Source organism: Erigeron canadensis, chromosome 4 (assembly GCF_010389155.1).
Source record: "Erigeron canadensis isolate Cc75 chromosome 4, C_canadensis_v1, whole genome shotgun sequence".
NCBI classification, from domain to species: domain Eukaryota; kingdom Viridiplantae; phylum Streptophyta; class Magnoliopsida; order Asterales; family Asteraceae; genus Erigeron; species Erigeron canadensis.
In genome coordinates this window covers 2,295,362-2,312,860 of record NC_057764.1, presented here as the reverse complement: position 1 = coordinate 2,312,860, position 17,499 = coordinate 2,295,362, and the positions used below count along the sequence as shown (strand labels likewise).

Here is a 17,499-nt window from a genome sequence, read left to right as displayed (position 1 = left end):
TTTGGGTGGGTTGGGTAAGGAAGTTGGTAATGGAGGTGAATGTGTTCTTTTTTACTTGGGCAGTTAGGCCCCGTTTTATTACGTTTATAACAGATTATGATTTATTTGTCTGGGAAATGGGTTTTTTTGGAAATGGCCAGATTTATGATTAACTAGTTCCCGCTTTTTTTGGGCTAAAGTATTTCGCAAATTAATTTCCGAGGAAATGGACCCAACTATGGCTAAATATTTTGTAAATCAATCTGGCATGTTTTGATACGTTTATAACAGTTTTTACATTTATATTCGAATCGTAAAATCTTATCTGATTACTTTTTATAATCCAAAATCTTTAGTAATTAAGGGCGTATTTCTATATCGGTATCCAACTTGGAGGTTGGGTTGGATGTGACTGGTTGGGCTTCATTGAGCTAACCCAAAAACCAAGCTTATGTTTTTTTTTCCGAGACATAAACATACCCAATACAAAGTGTTTTACATATGGAGACTAGAAAATTATCTTTTTAAAAGATATTTATGGTCAAAATTAAAAGAAAATGACTTTAAAGGTCAAATTATGACACTTAAAGTGAGACAGAGAGAGTACTTTATAATACATTTATTTTTTCATTGGCCACTTAACATTTTCTCACAACGTTCCCTTCTAATCTTTCCTCAAGTTCACAAATCTATTTTTATATCTATACTACAGAGTATATCATAAAGTAAATAAACTTTTGATTTTTAACATTGAACTAAAAATTTCAAGTTTTAACAATGTACACATTATGATAGATGATGTATCATAGGTTATAGCCACATTACATCAATAACTTACACTACTTACCGACGCCACCGCCGCCACCACCGCCCCGCCGCCGTTACATCACCACCACCGCCGCCACCTCCATCACCGTCACAACACGCGAGTAGCTTTTTCTAGTATTTCAAACCCATATTATAAGACAGTTGTTACATTTTCTCACAACATTCCATTCTATCCTTTCTTCAAATTCACAAAAATATATTTTAAATACACATCATGAATTAATTGTTGTAAGCATTATTTCCACAAAGCGGCTCATATATTACGACTTGATTCAGTGATGCGACAGAGTTTGTCGATGAATCTCACACAACATAAGGTAATAAATTTATTTTAGAGAGCCCATATGATTTATTTGATGATGTATTTTTACATTCGTTTATTTATAAAGGGGCCTTTACCATTTTGTGAGTTTTGATGGTCATATGCCCAACAAGAGTTAAGCAATGAATAACTAAAAAGTGTTACTAATTATTTTTCCATTGGTTTCATGTTAAATACTTAAATCTGTTTGCAATTTGATTAGTTATGCTCGTAAAGTTATACTCCAACTTGTTTAGCAATTTATCATCCTATATAGTTCTTAAAGCATAATATGACTATTCTATTAATTAATATTAATATTTGAGAAAACATTTTTTTTGTTCAACATCACTTTTCTTATGTGAGAAAAATCAGTATGAGGCTGTTATGCATCGAATTTGGGTGAAAAACCTCTTATATACCAATATTTTACTTGTAATATTTTGAATAAATGTTTGGCCCCTCATTATTTTTATGGTTTAAAAAAAAGTATGTGAAAAATTTTTCACCCAAGTTAGGTGCTTAACATCCTCATATTCCCTTCTGCCTAATATGACGGATAAGGGTGTTGTAGTTGGTACCCAAATATGATAACTCTAGATATTAGAAGGGTCCGAATTGCAATTATGGTTGAGTATCAAATCCTCAACTGCAAAATTGAAAATCTGCCAACTGCCTGCCTGCCACTGTTAAATCCAAAAATCTCACTTGCTCCTCTTTTGATGGAAGATCGATCTCTATGAACTAAACACACATGTAATTACTTTCTATATTTAGTAACCTATATCCACTGATTGTATATTTGGGTATATCTGTATATATATGATTATTATTTCATTATTTGAACTGAACTTTGACTATTATGCTGTTATTCTCACACATACATACACACAATCATGTATATGTATAACCTATAGTTTTTATACAGACTCTATATATATGGTTTAGGTTTTTGTTTATTAAGCAATTTTTTAGGTTGCTATAGATAGGCCTTTTTACGTAACCAAATGGCGAAACCCTGTGTTACCATTATTATAGCTATGAAATGTGATTTATGCATAACATTCCTAAGCAAATTCGAGAATTTAATTAAAATTGTCATGGACTATATAATTGCCTTCAATGTGTAGACTAGCTACTTCTCGAAATAGGTGTATTTTGAATCACAAGCTAAGCCAAAGAGGACATGACTTATCAAAATATTTGTCAGTGAGGTCGGATCCGTTTGTCGAGCCACCGTTTCCACTAGGTGGACCTGATTTACCTTTTAGGTCAAAGGGTCTTTGGTGGTCTAGTTTGCATATTAGAAAATAGAAATAGTGGCTTCATTTATAGAAAATCAAAATTTGGCTTATCTTTTTCCTCCGGCGTAGATAACTACGTGGGATTAATATTTTGAATGAACCTAGTTATCAATCGTATCTAATTTGTGATAGAGCTTTATTTCATTTTATCGTGTTCATAAATCTTAAGTCTTAACATATTTGAAAAATGAAAATTAATGTAGTTCCGATGAGTCTTCAATTTAATGCATCCGCGATGAATCTTAATGTTATTTATGGATGTTTCATCTGTAACTTGTGATATAGTTAACCTAATTACTCAATATTATATATTGACAAATATCATTTAAACAGGAGCGTTAATTTGTATCGACCACTGACGCACTGATGGATGATACGACAGTCCTGAGTTACTGGTTGAATTGGAGGTTCTTCCTATGTGCATTATGGGTCGTCGTTACTATTACAGTATCTGGGATTTTAATAGCCAAGTATGAAGTAAATAACAAAAAGAGAACCCAGAAACAAGATGACGAACTGGACACGGAACCCACTGGGATTTTGTACGAGGATGAAACTTGGAGGACCTCTTTTGAAGAAATGCATCCTGCTTGGCTGCTTTGTTACAGATTAATTGCTTTCTGTTTGCTACTAACAATTCTTGTATATGATCTGGTTATTGCTGGGGCCGGGAAACTGTTCTTTTACACTCAGTAAGTTTACATTTAAACTCTCATGATCCTTATTTAAAGTGCTCGAGTAATGTTGTCCAAAAGACCGTGCATGATCTATCTATCTATAACACATTCCTATATCACAACATGCTTAAATGGCTATAATTGACTAATCCCTAATATCTTTGCTAGTTATCGAGCAAGTATACTGTAGAAATGCTATAGCCACTATCCTGGCTTCTATGATAATGGAACATTGATGATTTAATCATATTGCTTGTTTAACATAACATATATTGCGTGCCTGCTGTTTTAAGCTTGCTGGGGAGTAAATTTCCAATAATGAGCTATATAGAAAAACACACATTAATTCAATCTAATGAGGCAAAATTATCCTTTACTCTTTTTTTTTTTAATCAGAAGTCCTGTTAAATGTATGATAATAGAAGTTTTTCTTGAGCTCATTGTGACACTACGATGCTTCTGCTTGTGAGTCCTAGTCAAATTGCCAAGTCATGCTGGGAAGTAGCATTTTATCTTATACAATTTCAGGTCCTGAAGCCTAAGATATTTTATGTTCATTCATGCAACTTTTTATACTTTTTCTTCAAAAGGTCCAATAATAGGTTCATTTTCTAACTTGTAGACCTTTGAATCTTGCTGAAAAGCATTCAATTTGTGGTCATATGTATCTTTTTCACTGGAAGTTAGTACGCGTGATTATAATCAGAAGGTTAATATATGAAGTATTTATATGTCAATTTCATTAATATCTTCTTCTATTTGTGATAATGAACAGGTGGACGTTTGTGTTGGTCACTTTCTATTTTGGGGTATGCAATCTTTAAGAATCGTATCTTTGAGCTCTATACACTGCATTGTACAATAGGCACATTTTCATGGATAACTATTGGCTGTAGCTTGCGTCTTCACTTTCTATTTATGGATGCTACCAATATTGTAATGAAGCCCATGATGATATCTGTCATGTGGATTTAGACACACAAGAAGGCTCGTTAGTGGCTCCTCTAATAGAAGAGAGTTTTACTCCGCATATGCCCATGAAACCAAGTTACCAGGGAGAAATTCATGTTCACAAGACTGCTGGCGTATGGGGGTTTTCTTGTCAAATAGTCTTCCAGGCATGTTTTTAAATGGGGAAAGTTCTATAGAAAGGTAATATGCTTTGGTAAGGTAACCAAAGTTCTTTAGCCAAGAGAAAACCAAAGTTTCAGAAAATTTGATTTCAGGTAAAAGTTTTGGACTTTTGGGCTTTAAGGACTATATCAATGTGTTTTGAAAAATTAATTGTTTATCTGCGGAGATTTGGTTATCTAATACGGAAGTTTAAACCATAGTTGGTTACCTTTCTATAGCACCTCTACATTACCCGCCAGATTTCGGTTTGTTTATTTCCTGGTGCAGCATTTCGTAAATTTGTTTTTTACTCTTTCATAATACACAGATATGTGCAGGTGCTGTGGGGCTGACTGATAGTGTTTTTTGGTTCATAATCTATCCGTTTCTTACTCCTGCAAGTTACAAATTGACTTTTGTATGTTTTTACTTGCTCACTCTTTTGGCACTAAACTGTGTTTGATAATATCCATTCGTAATTCATTATGTATAAGCTTATAAAGATATCTTCTATTTCTTTGTAAATTAATGTGAGTGCTATCGTATCCATGTCTGTCACAGTTGCATGTTACCTTGCATTCGGTCAATGCTGTTCTTCTCCTCATTGATGTGATTCTAAATCGCCTAGTAAGTTATGATCTTTTCATGGACCATTTTAATCCGTTTTGTCTTTTTCTTCAACCTCCATAACCATTATTGTTTGCTCTTTCTAGTTATCTGAAGTCTTATTTATTTATTTATTTATCCATTGGCTTTCAAGTGCTTGCATTGCACTTCATAATACAAACTAAATAAAAGTTGACTAGAAGTAAGAGTTATGAATAATGAATATATGAACCATGAATAATGCATCTCAAATTCTCGATGGATACAGTTTATGCAGAGCAACACCCCAAGATTAGTGTCGATTTTATTATCTTTAGCAATCAGTGAATTATGTTAAATCCCACTACACTACATGCTGGACAATGTGGAAGCACCAAAAGGATCTCTAGAAAAGATAGCATTGCATACATATCTATTATTAATAATTAAAAAGTCAAAATTCATCATTAAAACCCCCAAAAGGGGAACCTATTAAGGACTTTTGTGCTTTTGAGCACAATAGCTCTTATATTGTGTATATGTAGATATCTTACGTTGCAAGTTATATGTTGTTGTCTTACTTACATCTTGAGTTCTTGTTTTCAGCGGTTTCCCTTCTTCCGTTTAGCATACTTTGCGATATGGACATGTATATTTGTCATCTTCCAGTGGATTTTTCATGCTTGTGTATCGATACCGTAAGTCAACTTATTTTTTATATGTATAACAGTAATCTTGTTCTCAAATTTTCCGTCTATAGCAGCACGCATTAGTTCGATCAATTTCATCTTCACCCCAATTTTGGATTTTACTATCTAAACAGTATCAAATAGGTTAGCATTTAACACATAAACATACAGTTACAAGTCTACGACTATGTAATCGTCAGTGTATAAGTTTTATCAAATAGAGAGCAGTTGAATCAAGAATTCAATATTTATGACCTGTATTAATGTTTTAAGAAAGGGAGTAACCAATTAGACGTCACATGTCTTCTTAGGTGTTTAGGTCAATCTGGATGATAACCTCAAGTATTAAGTGATACGTTGCATATACTTTCAAGTGGATGTAAATCTTAATTAATATTGGAACTTCATTGGGTAATGGGTCAAAATGGGTCTGGACTTCCGATCAACTGAGCTGGATCGTGTCCAGTTGGATTGGACAACGAACATTTTTTCTCCATAATTTAAATACTTTATGTGTTGATTATGATTATATATATATATATATAGAGAGAGAGAGAGACAGAGAGAGAGAAAAGTGAGTATGTGGTTGTTAGATACCCAAACTTGGGTATAGAACCCCTCACATATGAATTTCTTAATATTTATTGTACAATTAATAAATGATTGGGCCCCCATGTTTTTTATGGATTTAAAAATAAATTGTGAGGGATTCTATACCTAAGCTTGGGTATCTAACATCCACATACTCCCATTCCCATTCCTCATATATGTATACATGTATGGGTAAGGTTCATATAAGAACCATTCACATATGAACATAGTAATGTTAGGTATAACTTAATATGTCCATATGTGCATGAATATGTTCACATATACCATTCACATATGAACATCAAGTTATAATTTAAAGATTCGCGTGCTTCTTTCAATTCAAATGGTTCTCATATAAACTTTTCCTTGTATGTATATATATTTTGGGTAAAGGGTTACTCCGGTGAATTTTATGCCAACAACACAATAAATGTTTAGTGACTGTGTGTCACATTAATTTATACAGTCGTATATGTAGCAAGCTAATCTCTAGCATTACCCATAACACATCATTACATATTAGTTCCAGAAGATATAGCTCTAGCTAGACACCCTAATATGAAATGAACAAAAAATGCGCTGACATGTCCTAGTTGTTCCTAAACACCATCATCAGCTAGGTTGATTATACACACACACACACACACACACCACACGCACACACACACACACACACACACATATATATAGGGTAGGGATCTTGGAAGAAGGTGGCTTAATGAAAGAAGGGAAAGAAGGTTTTTACTTACACGTGTATGGTAATTCTTATAAAAAAATTTATTTTTAATTTTTTTTATTTTTTATTTTTTTGGAATGGGGTTTTATTTAAAAAAATTAAAAATGAAAATAAAAGGTAAAAAAAAAACACCTTCTTTCCTTAAGTCACCTTCTCATTTGATCTATCCCTTGTATATATACAATATAAACCTCTATCTCAACCTTTTTGCCAGCATTTCCAACAAATCAAAATTTGTAGCTGTTTAGAAAAGAAAATAAAAAGTTATATATGAAAATAACCATTTTAGGAGGTTGTAATGTTGTATGCTTCATAATAGACTTTGAGCTACTTTCAACCGGTTCAACCCATTTGACCCTGCCCCCGTTTATCTATATTTTATATTAATGGGCCAAAGGAGCCACCTTTGGCTAATTGCATTAGAATTTCTAGTGATAGAAATGGAGCCTAAGGTGGGTAGTTAACTGGTCTATGACTTTGTGGCTAAGATATATTTACTCGTGATCTTTTTCTTGTAGCAAGGGTAGTCTTCTTCCAATGAGTAAACTGATGAATTTGTGAAGCATATAATAGATATCTTAGCAACGACCATGAATATAAGCAAAATGCCAGCCCGCAAAATATTGCATGTTTAATGTTTGTTTCTGGTAACTATCGTTGTGATTTTTTTGCTAACAGCCGCAAGTTTATGTTCCCCTGAATTGATTCCAAGCACTGTAACATTGTCATGGTTTCTGTAATTGCAGGTGGCCGTATGTCTTCCTTGACTTGTCATCTCCATATGCTCCCATCTGGTATGAATCTATGGATTTAAATTTCATACCACTGCTAAAAACCTAGTCTCCAAGTACCACATCCAAGGCTCAAGAAGCCAAAACATGCTTGGCTGCCCATTGTCTGCCCCAATTCACTCCAAAAGTGAGACCTTGAACTCATAATCTTTAGTGTTTAGAATTCTAATGAGGAAATCTTAACATGATGATCAGATCCCAGTTTGATGTAGTGTTGATAAATATTGCAAGGTTAGATGTACGATGGATTAGGTCAGTGATACTTGGCCTGGAGCCCCTGACCTAGTCACTTGTGGATTTGCAGTTAATAGAGGTGGCATAATAGGTGGGTCAAATGGATCATGTTGTTCTTATTACGGGTTGTGTTGAGCCAGACCCAAAGATTTTTTCTAAGTAGTTAATGTGTCCAAGTTTCCACCACTAGCAGCTAAGCTTGGTCCCCTTTGTGCATCAGGTAACTTCTCCTGTGAAAAATACCCATAATGGAGTCGGTTGAGGGTTTGCACACCTCGAAACCAGTTGGATTGTTTTGTTACCACACTGTTACAAAATATTAGTTTTAATATTGTAATTCCAAGTTAGAGGGTCGATATGTACAAAAAATAAGTCGAGGGGGCGTTTATGTCAACTTTGAAAGTCTGTAACAACTAACCGTTGAGGACGGTTATTAGTTTCGTTGTATATATATAAACCAATATTATCAATATAATGGATATACAGAAAATTAAACAAATCTCTTCTCTCTCTCTATACAAATTCTTCATATCATTTGGAATCAGAGTGGAGCGCTTCCGATATCCACCACCGAATTTTATCTCCGATCATAATTCCGGTTAGGTTTCCGGCGAATCATTGAATTCTCTTCTTCTCATCAAAATCAATGGCGCCAGACACTCGCAATCAGGATTACGAACGTTTGCAGAAGGAATTCGCTCAAACTCAAAAGGATTTAGCTACTCAGATCAATTCTTCACTAACGATGCGAGCTACAATTGAGGAATTGACAAAGGAGGTTGAAATTTTAAAAAATCAACGACAATTGACGACGGCGCGTGGTGATGGTGAACGTTATAGTGCTAACAAGTTAACTCGACTTGAATTTCCGCGATTTAATGGTGATGAGGTGGATTCGTGGCTTTATAAGTGTGATCATTTTTTCACCATTGATGAAACTCTGGAAACCAGTAAGGTGAGGTATGTAGCAGTGCATATGGACGGCAGAGCACTTTCATGGCACTTAGATTACATGAGAACAATTGGCAAGACTATGGAAGCTATTTTGTGGACAGATTATGCTAAAGCTATTACTGCCAGATTTTCAACCACACAAATGGAGAATCCTATGGCTTCCTTGAAGGCTCTCACTCAGACTGGGGATTTGGGGGTTTATTGTGATGAATTTGATACACTACTCACCAAGGTTAGTCTTTCTAAAGATCACACTATTAGCTGCTTTATCGAAGGCCTGAAACCTAAAATTAAATGTCCTCTTAGAATGTTTAAGCCAAAAACACTTAGTGATACCTATATTTTAGCAAAAATGCAGAATGAAAGCAATAAATCCTTAGGCAAAGCTTCCACTGGTAGTAGTAGTTATGGTTATAAAGGAGGGGGAATTAGGAATATGCCTCAGTTAAGTAATGCTTCAAAACCACCAATATTGGCTACACCTGTGAGTTTAGTACCATCAAATGCCATAGTGCCTGCGAAAATGACTAATAAACATTTAGAGGAAAAGAGATCCAAGGGAGAATGCTTCTATTGCAATGAGAAGTTTGTACCGGGTCACATTAAGGTTTGTAAGGGGAATAAACAATTCTTTTTGATAGAAGTTGAGGAAGGTGTGGAAGAGGAGGTTAATCAGGTGCAAGAAGTGGTGGAATGTAGAGATATTGTTGTGAGAAATCCTGAAAAAGCTGTGATGATACAAGGTGAACCTCACATTTCATTGAATGCAATTCTAGGAATTCCTTCCTACTCCACAATGCAAGTAGTGGGAACTGTAGGTACTAGGAATTTGCATATTCTGGTGGATAGTAGCAGTACACACAATTTTATGAATAAAGCCCTTTCAGAGAAAATTAAGTGTACTCTGCTCCAAATTCCACATGTTAGGGTGTCTGTGGCCAATGGAAATGACATGGCCACTGTGGATATGTGCAAAACATTTGAATGGATGATGCAGGGAGAGTGGTTTTCTGCAGATATGTTATTATTAGAGCTAAGCAATTATGATATTGTTTTGGGAGTACAATGGTTAGCCACCTTGAATGATATAGTTTGGAATTTTAAGAATTTGACAATGAAATTTAGTCTGGAAGGCAAACAGTTTGAGCTAAAAGGAGTGGGCAAACAAGGAGTCAGTTTATGTTCTATGGAGAAGATGAATAATATTTTAAGTCATGATGGGGTGGTTCAAGCAGAATTACTGGCTTTAACAGAGCTTGATGGTACCAATAGCATGTGTCAACCAAAACTCACAGAGTGTCATACTACTGAACAATTAGAGGAATTGTTGGCTAAATATGATGATGTTTTCCAAATACCAAAGGGATTACCACCACAAAGACAATGTGATCACAAAATTCCTCTGAAAGATGAAAAAGTCAACCTCAACCTCAAACCATACAGATACCCTAGAACACAAAAGGATGTGATTGAGAGCTTGACACAAGAATTGTTGGACACTGGGGTCATTTGACACAGTAATAGCCCATTTGCTGCCCCAGTAGTGTTAGTGAAGAAAAAGGATGGCACATGGAGGATGTGCATTGATTACAGAAGCTTAAATGCAGCTACAATTAAAGATGTATATCCCATACCCTTGATTGAAGAGCTCTTGGATGAGTTGCAGGGTGCTTCTATTTTTTCTAAGTTGGATTTAAGATTAGGGTATCATCAAATTAGGATGAATGAAGCAGATATCTATAAGACTCATGCAGGCCATTTTGAGTTCCTGGTGCTTCCATTTGGCTTGACAAATGCACCAGCAACATTTCAATCTTTGATGAATGATGTTTTTAGACCATTATTGAGGAAATGCACACTGGTATTCTTTGATGACATCTTGGTGTACAGTCAAGGTTGGTCTCAGCATATGAAGGATTTGGAGTTGGTCTTATCAATAATGAGGGAGAATGAATTAAAAGCCAAAAAGACTAAGTGTGCTTTTGCAGGTAAAAAGGTAGAGTACTTGGGTCATGTAATTGATAAGGAAGGGGTAGTTACTGATCCCAACAAGATTAAAGCAATAATGGAGTGGCCAGTACCTTTGAATGTGAAGCAGTTAAGAGGGTTTTTAGGATTGGCAGGGTATTATAGAAAATTTATCAGAAATTTTGGGATTATTGCCAAGCCATTGACTGAATTGCTTAAGAAAAATAATTTTGGTTGGTCTACTGAAGCTGAAGCAGCATTTATCCAACTTAAATTGGCTTTGAGTAAACCCCCTGTGTTAAGCCTGCCAGATTTTTCAAAATCCTTTTTTATTGAAACTGATGCATCTGGAAAAGGTTTGGGAGCAGTTTTGATGCAAGATAAACATCCTATTGCCTTCATTAGTAAAGCTTTGTCCAATAGACAATTGGCATGGTCTGTATATGAAAAGGAGCTTTTAGCAGTCAAGCAATGGCATCACTATTTGGTTAGTAATCATTTTATTATCCAAACTGATCATCATAGCCTGAAATATCTGACTGAACAAACCATTGTGACTCCACTGCAACAAAAATGGTTATCTCAATTGATGAGATATGACTTTGAGATAGTGTACAGGAAGGGGGTAGATAATATTGCAGCTGATGGGTTATCCAGAATACATGGTTTATCCTTGTTACAAATGGGGGTTAGTTCTTTGGATCCTATATAATTAGATAGGATTAAAGATTCATGGATGCAGGATAGTGAAATTAAGAAGGTTTTGGAAATTTTGCAAACTGGTGGGAATGTTCCAAATAGGTCATGGGATGGACAGATTTTGAGAAGGAAAGGAAAAATTGTGGTGGGAAAAATTCAAGAATCAAGGAAAGATATTATTTCTTTACTTCATGATTCAGCAGTGGGTGGTCATTCAGGGATTGTGCCTACTTTGAAGAGGATTTCTGATTTGTTTTTCTGGAAGGGGTGTACAAAAGATGTTAAGACTTATGTGAAAGAATGTGGGATTTGTCAAAGAGCAAAATATGAATTGGTTCCTTATCCAGGCCTGCTACAACTACTACCAATTCCACAATCTGTTTTCACTGATATATCCATGGATTTTGTTTCTGGCTTACCTAAAGTTCAAGGGAAGGATACTATCTTGGTTGTGGTGGATAGATTGACCAAATTTGGCCATTTTATCCTTCTTTCTCACCCATTTTCTGCTACTACAGTTGCCAAGGTGTTCTTGGATAATATTTTCTAAATACATGGGTCACCCAACACCATTGTGTTGGATAGAGATCCCATATTTGTCAGTAATTTTTGGAAAGAATTCATGAGATTGCAAGGAATTCAGCTGGCTATGTCATCTGCTTATCACCCACAATCAGATGGTCAGACAAAAGTTTTAAACAGGTGTTTGGAAGCTTATTTGAGGGCTATGTGTAGTGACTCTCCTACAGATTGTGTAAAATGGTTACCACTGGCTCAATGGTGGTACAATACTTCCTGGCATTCTGCTATTAAGATGTCTCCTTTTAAGGCTTTGTTTGGAGTTAAGCCAGCTATTCATATTCCATTTATTCCTGGTGACATTGCTATATCTGCAGTAGAGGAATTGCATAGGCAGAGAGAAGGTATGCTTCAAAGATTGAAACAACATCTGGCAATTGCAAGAAACAGGATGAAACAGACTGCAGATTTGCATAGGAGTGATAGGGAATTTGCTCCGGGTGATTGGGTATATGTGAAGTTACATCCAACAATCTCTGAAGGTTCACATTATCGAAAATTGTCTGCCAAATATTTTAGGACATATTTGGTAATTCAGAGGATTGGTGCAGTTGCATACAAGCTTGATTTGCCTGACAATTCACAAATTCATCACACATTTCATGTTTCCTTACTTAAAAAAGCTCATGGGTCGCCTGTTCACACTGCTCCATTATCACAAGGGCCAAGGTTCACATTGCAGCCTAGATCAGTGATTGACAAAAGAATGGTTAAGCGGGGCTCCAAAGCTGCAATGCAGGTGCTGGTTCATTGGAATGGTCTTAATCCGGAAGATGCTTCATGGGAGTATCTAGATGATCTCAAGCTCAGGTTTCCTCATTTCAATTTTTGAGGGCAAAAATTCTTAAGGGGGAGCATTTGTTACAAAATATTAGTTTTAATATTGTAATTCCAAGTTAGAGGGTTGATATGTAAAAAAAATAAGTCGAGGGGGCGTTTATGTCAACTTTGAAAGTCTGTAACAACTAACCGTTGAGGACGGTTATTAGTGTCGTTGTATATATATAAACCAATATTATCAATATAATGGATATACAGAAAATTAAACAAATCTCTTCTCTCTCTCAAGTGAGAAGAGAACTAGTAATGTTCTAGAGTAACTAGCAATGTTCAATGGTTTGGTATTACAATATTAGAAGTCCATTCATTAGTATGCAATCAAGTTATAAGTAAAGTAGCTAGAATCTCCTTTTTTGAGTGGGTGATGTTAAGCGTATTGTGAAATGATAAGGATCAAGTGTGTTAGGTGTTGGGCTAGGTTGGGCTGATACGGCTGAAAGCTTATTAGTATTAGTTAATTACTTATTATTTAAATAAGGCTTGTAGCCACCTTATTTTAGGTATTGGAGATTATTATTGTCTTATTTCGGACTTAGGGAGTTACAGGAGCTCTAATTCCTGTTTATCTATTTAGCAGCCGACTTCCATCGGCTTTCGGCTTTGTTTGTGTTATTACTTGTTCATTTATACAATCTGCTGGTATTTTTTACTTGTTGCTGTAAACTGGTCTGTTACACATCACTTGGTATCAGAGCTTTGGCTCTTGCAACTTGTGGGTATAATGGCTTGTACGAGTGTTGATGTCAATGCTGCTTTACAAGCCATATCAGCTGATGTCGAACAAGCCTTGATCCTTATAAGGGAATTCAGAGAAGAGATACGGTTGGCCAGAAAACAAATCCGTTTACTGGATGCACACTTGGCCAGGATTGGCCAAACATTGGTTTGGCAAACCGAGGCAGTCGAGAAGAGCACGGAAGAAGCAGACCAGCAAGTAAATCATAAACAGCCTATTTCATAGTCAGAGCCGACTATGCCTGATTCTCGTCTGACTTCATTGTCGACTATTGGGGTTTCGACTTCTAAAGTGACGGGCATTGAGACGGAGGAGGATCAAGTTTAGACCCTGTAACAGTCGACCTCGACAGTGGTGACTGAAAATTCTGTAGAGACAATAACAGGGTTTGCAGCGAGTGTGGCAAAGAAAGAGGAAGATATTGGCGTTGGCCGAGGGGAAAGCAAGAAGGTGGTGGTGAGTTATTTGGCAGGGGCCTATATTGGATATCAACTGCAACTGAATAGTGAGCGCTGGTCTCTCCAGGAACTGTTTTTTCAATCTACCATATGATTTGCTGCTGAATTTTGATACGAACCAATGACTTGTATCAAATGATTAGAACAATAAGAAAGATAGGCTGGTATTCGAGAATGAGTAAATTCCCAAATTTATTAACAAAAACAATAAACTGATAATAATATTCCACATCTCAAATTACAGCCCTATGTTCTGTAAATACTAAACCTATATCTTGGATATATCTAAAATAGAATGTATCTACTTAAAAAAATACCAAAATAATATTATCCCCCAATATTAAGATTCGTATCAAATTTTTTATATATGGGTTTGGACCTCCCAAGGGTTCAAATGAGACGAATTTCCAAGTGAAAGTTTGGAATTCTGGAATCACGTGAAGTCGGGTTTCCACACCTTGAGGACAAGGTGTGTTTTGCGCGGGGAGTAATGATACGGATCAAGTGGGTTAGGTGTTGGGCTGGGTTGGGCTGATACGGCTGAAAGTTTATAATTATTATTTAATTACTTATTTTCCAAGTTAGTGTTGTATCCTATTTAAATAAGGCTTGTGCCACTGAATTTTAGGTAATGGAGATTATTATTATTGTCCGATTCAGACTTAGGGAGTTACAGCTCTAATTCCTGTTTATCTATGTAGCGGCTGACTTCCGTCGGCTTTGTTTGTGTTATTATTTGTTTTTTGTATATACAATCTGCTGGTATTGTCTACTTGTTGCTGTTTTTTGGTCTGTTACACATCATGAAATGGTTTATTTTATTGGTAAAATAATATCTTCTTTAACACCACCAACTGGGACATAAGTGTCTGTACTTAGGAATAGATGCTTACAAAAGTGTGGGATCGGATAATAAGCACAGGAACACTATAATCAGAGTCCTGATTTTGAGCTTGGCCTCGGTCGATGGTGATCTTGATCCTCACTTCGTCTGGCCTGATCCCTGTTATAACCGAGCTCTGCATATGCCCTTGGGACTGGAAAGCCTGGGCTTTGATCCTTTTGCACATTTGTTTGTGACTTTATATCCATCTATTTTGCACCCTAATCTTCTTATTTATTTCTGAAGCTGTTTTTTTGGTTTGCCAGTTATTTGCTTTTCTTAGCTTGATCTCTGATATTGGAACCAGATAAGGTTTTTTCAGAATACATATGCTGAAATTATTTGAATGAATTACTCATTTCAGGTATCTTGGAATGGGATTGATTCATCTCCCTGCATTTGGCGTCTTTGCCCTCATAGTGAAGTGGAAGGAGTTACTTTTGTCAAGATCTTTTGAAAATATTGCAGCATGAAGTAACATGTATCGTAGCAACAAGCAAACTACTATACTATAACGGAGTAGGGATAATTATTTGTTGTGGAACCCATTCTTTTGTCCATTTGGACATTTTTTTTTCTACTACTTTATCTTTATGGGTTCATTACACACATTGAAATGATATAACATCTACTTACATAGAAACACAAGTTCTACAATGTGATATTTTATCTTATTCGATTGTTGTAGGCCTGTAGCAGTGATAAACTGGACATGTTTAATAACGGGCCCTGTCAAATGAGTAATTTTGTATTAGTCGGTTGATTGGTAAAGTAGGCCTATTGGACAATCGGTCGGGTTGGGTCAAATGAGTATCTTGAAGTAATGTAATTTTGTATGGATCAGGTTGTATGACAGTATGGATCCCTTGTGTGATCAGGAATTTTGGCTTGAAGTAATGTATTAAAGTTCAATTTAATATCTTGAAAGTTGAAAGTGTGACTCATGATTTTTGTTATGTACAAGTATATATATAGTAATAAGAGTTATAAATTTTAAAAAAGCTTCAATATTTGTTTGACAACCCAGCCCCGGACCGGTCAGGCGGTCTTGCCTTGCTTGGACTACTTGGTCCAAATATTCGTTCGTTACTTGGTTGAAAAAATTTGAAAAACAAATGTTTTATGATGTGTATTGAAGATAATAAAATAAAATAAAAATTTTAAATGCGGTCTTTAGAGATATACTTAACGTGCATAAAAATATTGTATCATTTATATCAAAAGTCATCCTTAAATTTTATGGTGTTATATAACTATTTTAATGAACCTTAATTACAGCCCTTAGAGTTTTGATTAGCAAAACTCACAACGACAAAATATAATAACTTGTTAGTTCTAACTTATATATACTGGTGCATTATATATATATATATAAGATAAGATTGGTTTTGGGATCATCAGATATGATTCGATCATTTTTTTTAAATCTGGTGGAAAGGAAACGGGGAACTGGGGTGGTGGTTGTTGTATACTTGTGTGTTACGACCGTTAGATATTATAGTAAAAAACATATGGCAAGATTAGTAAGAGGTAAGGAATAGGTATTCATGGCCTTCTATTATCCTCATAATTCCTCATCCTGCTCTAATAAATATGAATGAAAAATGTATCATAATGTGAAAAAGACATATGGGGACCAAACAAATGGTTTTGAGTTAGATGTAAGATCAACAATGTGTAGAAAAAAAGGAATTTAATGTTTGATAATTTACACAAGAATTATTATATCTTTAACCAAATGTTGCTTAGCTTTAAAACTTTAGTTGACATTGGACAATGAGGCCTGATAACTTGCAACTAAAAATGAATTAAATTAATTGTTTAATAGTTGGTACAATAATTATTATAATTGTGACCAAATAGATGACTTTTGTTGGAAACATTTTGAAGTGGATAGATTGATTTAAATGGTTAGCCAACGTCTTTACCAACAACCCAAAATATTCCAAATTTTGGACACCCCAACACATGGAATCACAAACGGATGTGAAAACGACGAGATTATTAACATATTAACAAAAGCAAAAGTTGGTATAATTGTGTAGGATCAAATTTCTTATTTTTCTTTTTTAGCACAATGATACTTTTGTATGATTTAACTATATATTTGTAACGTCTCGAAAAATTAAGGTATTATAAATATATCAATTTTTAGTAAAATAAATAAGTTTAAATTGTATTTCTAATATGTATGAAGTATTGGATTATGGTTATGACTTCACTAAAAGAAAGAACAAAAAGACAATTATTAAGTGTTAAAGGGTTAAATATGTAAGTTAAGGTTTCTTTATGACTAACAAAGTCATTTCCTCTAAAATTGATAAAAGCTCTTACGAGATTTTTACTATCACAAAATAAGATACATGTTTGTGTGTGTGCTAAATAGTGTGTAGTATGTTCTCTGTGTATGTTGAACGAAATCTGAACAACAATCACTCGGCCCGATTAGAACTTTTAGTTTATTGTTGATTACAATTAGAAATAATGATCTTAATCTCTACAAATTACAAAACCGAATAAATTTGATCTAGATGATCAAATTATACAGAATATA

General features: G+C 35.0%; 1 protein-coding gene across 2 annotated transcripts; it reads left to right on the top strand.

Annotated features, from left to right (window-relative positions):
• The first annotated feature begins 1,752 nt into the window (after window positions 1-1,752).
• Window positions 1,753-15,838, top strand: LOC122594840. Of its 2 annotated transcripts, XR_006323122.1 has the most exons (10): window positions 1,753-1,864; window positions 2,746-3,104; window positions 3,865-3,898; window positions 3,986-4,207; window positions 4,531-4,620; window positions 4,764-4,829; window positions 5,394-5,485; window positions 7,322-7,450; window positions 7,550-7,597; window positions 15,310-15,351. XR_006323122.1 is itself a non-coding variant. In XM_043767147.1 (9 exons), the coding sequence occupies exons 2-9, from the start codon at window positions 2,779-2,781 to the stop codon at window positions 15,416-15,418; spliced, it is 987 nt and encodes a 328-aa protein (XP_043623082.1). In that variant the 5' UTR covers window positions 1,762-1,864; window positions 2,746-2,778; the 3' UTR covers window positions 15,419-15,838. The 2 variants fall into 2 exon arrangements, 1 of the variants encoding a protein (XP_043623082.1); XM_043767147.1 differs by lacking the exon at window positions 7,322-7,450 and having other exon boundaries at window positions 1,762-1,864; window positions 15,310-15,838.
• Window positions 15,839-17,499: the final 1,661 nt, after the last annotated feature.

Bases quoted from the DNA above. Each gene is read 5' to 3' on its own strand.
- LOC122594840 (XM_043767147.1), top strand. From the start codon at position 2,779: ATGGATGATACGACAGTCCTGAGTTACTGGTTGAATTGGAGGTTCTTC. The intron at 3,105-3,864 runs GTAAGTTTACAT...GATAATGAACAG, and splicing joins AAACTGTTCTTTTACACTCA to GTGGACGTTTGTGTTGGTCA. The intron at 7,598-15,309 runs GTATGAATCTAT...TACTCATTTCAG, and splicing joins TCTCCATATGCTCCCATCTG to GTATCTTGGAATGGGATTGA.